The 2,271-nt window shown below is 41.6% G+C and overlaps 1 protein-coding gene across 1 annotated transcript; it reads left to right on the top strand.

Annotated features, from left to right (window-relative positions):
- The first annotated feature begins 200 nt into the window (after positions 1 to 200).
- LOC136237855 (uncharacterized) lies at positions 201 to 1,203 on the top strand. Its single transcript, XM_066028081.1, has 4 exons — positions 201 to 347; positions 404 to 625; positions 762 to 959; positions 1,025 to 1,203. The coding sequence occupies exons 1-4, from the start codon at positions 267 to 269 to the stop codon at positions 1,067 to 1,069; spliced, it is 546 nt and encodes a 181-aa protein (XP_065884153.1). The 5' UTR covers positions 201 to 266; the 3' UTR covers positions 1,070 to 1,203.
- The last annotated feature ends 1,068 nt before the right edge of the window (positions 1,204 to 2,271 follow it).

Below are 2,271 nucleotides of genomic sequence, written 5' to 3'. Positions count from 1 at the left end.
CCCTTTACTTAGTAGGTGCCAACACTGATAGTTGCCATGTGGCGCGAATTACATAGCTGAATGCATGCTGGTGTTGTCATTGGATACATCATCTCTCAAGTGTTGAAATGTAGGCATGGCAAGAGTATCACGATTTGTGTGGCTTCATGTTACGTCATGTTTGCGCATCACGTGCAAGTACGTATAAAATTGCTGGAGCAATGTAATAGCTACACAGTACCTTCAAATACAGAGAGGACTGATCTGTTAACTAACAAGAGATAGACATGGGCATACCAGAGCTACCTAGTGTTAGTAAAATTGTCTGCACAATAATTGTGGGAGCCATTCCCAAGCTAGTCGTCCTGGTAAGTGTTAGTATATTAAACAAGCTTGATGTCGCGTTACATTGTTACATTTGCAGATTTTATCAGCGGTCGTGGCTGCTACGATAGCGGACATGTACACTGGAGCAGAAGAAACGCCAGCCAGCATCTGCGCCGTGTTGGATCTTCGTTATGGACAGCGTCGTGACCGCGCGCCAAGAATTTGCTTCAACGGAGTGGCTACATCGATTATATCCGTATTTACAGCACTGACTCTTATCCAAGTGGACTTACTTCTTATTTGCGCCCCTATAAAATCGGTAAGTCTCTGTCTGAGTTATTAATATTACTTAGCAATTTGACATAGGCGTAGCTTTAGTAGCTAGCTATAGCTGTATTGCAAGGTTTAAAAGCTAGCTATAGAGTATATAGTTAATTTCTCTGTATCCATAACAGATCAAACGTCTTGGGCATGCGTTCAACTTGTTGGTCAGTTTTGGCATGGGCGTCTTCTGGCTGATCACCAGTGCACTACTGGCTGATCTCTACAGAGATTATTGTGATAAATTGGATGATAGAGGTGATGAGTGTACCGACACAGATGAGAGGTTCATTGCTACTCCTATACTGGGATTCTGCACATTAGTGGGATGGGTAAGTGTGAAGTGTAGTAATATCACCCACCGTGTAATATGCCTGTTTTAATTTTCATTGTATAGGGTGTAATTACCTTGATCAGTCTCATCCGTGTGATAACAGGCTGAACAAACTATACAGACATGTAGTTAGCTAGCAGAGATTTGTCTATTACAGTGCCACTATTATAATAACTGCAAAATTCTTGTGTGTATTGTTGTATCGATTCTTGAATTAATGATCATTGAATTATCAGGACAAATATTATTGACAGATACTGTAGTCATTGCCATGCACTGTGTATGAAACGTGCTTGCATAATATGTGTGTGACTGTGTGACAATATTATGTGGAACCAAGCTTGGTGATCTGTAGCTATAGATAAGCTAGCTAGCTAGCTAGTGAGCCACATTGTGGCATGTATAATCAGACATTCAAATTCACTACTATTGAATGTCAGTTCCCTGACATTTTTGAACAGTAAAGCTGAGATGTTGGCTTTAATTTTACTGTGATGGTTTTTTGATGTGAAAAAGGGAGCTACCTTAAACCTTTTGGCAGCTCCTATAGTAACTTGACTCTTCACCAGAGAACAGTAGGGAGGGTAGATGAGGCTGCAACAGTAAAAAACAGAATGTAGCAGCTAGTGCATCTACCAAAATTTTCTACCATGCTCCATCAGTAACAACCTTCCCACTATTATGTATGTGCACATTCACTGGTAGTTATATTGCTGCAGATGGTTGACAAAGCATGATACCGGGGGTACATGCAGAAGCAACTGGCCAGTGATCCCAACTTTTCAGTGTTGCTAGCTAGAATGGTAGCTATTACACTTCGTAGTTGAAAATAGAAGTACTTTAAAACACCCAGCTCTAACAATGTTACGTGCAGCACAATATAACTAGCTATTCATAAGGTAGCTATACAGATTTAGAATTTAAGTCTTCTGCATGTGAACCTGTACATACGTACCATATCAGTTTTGCACATTCAAGATCCTCCGCTGTATATTCATACATTATAGTTCTGTCTGTCTCTGTTTGTCTCTCTCTCTCTCTCTCTCTCTCTCTCTCTCTCCCTCTCTCTCTCTCTCTCTCTCTCTCTCTCTGTCTCTCTCTGTGTCTCTCTCTGTGTCTCTCTCTCTGTCTCTCTGTCTCTCTCTGTCTCTGTCTCTGTCTCTGTCTCTCTGTCTCTCTGTCTCTCTCTCTCTCTCTCTCTCACACACACACACACACACACACACACACACACACACACACACACACACACACACACACACACACACACACACACACACACACACGCATGCATACGCACGTACAAGTGT

The sequence above is a fragment of the Dysidea avara genome, chromosome 11 (assembly GCF_963678975.1).
Source record: "Dysidea avara chromosome 11, odDysAvar1.4, whole genome shotgun sequence".
Taxonomy (NCBI): domain Eukaryota; kingdom Metazoa; phylum Porifera; class Demospongiae; order Dictyoceratida; family Dysideidae; genus Dysidea; species Dysidea avara.
The sequence above is the reverse complement of the archived record's forward strand: the minus strand, read 5'-3'. Positions and strand labels throughout refer to the sequence as shown.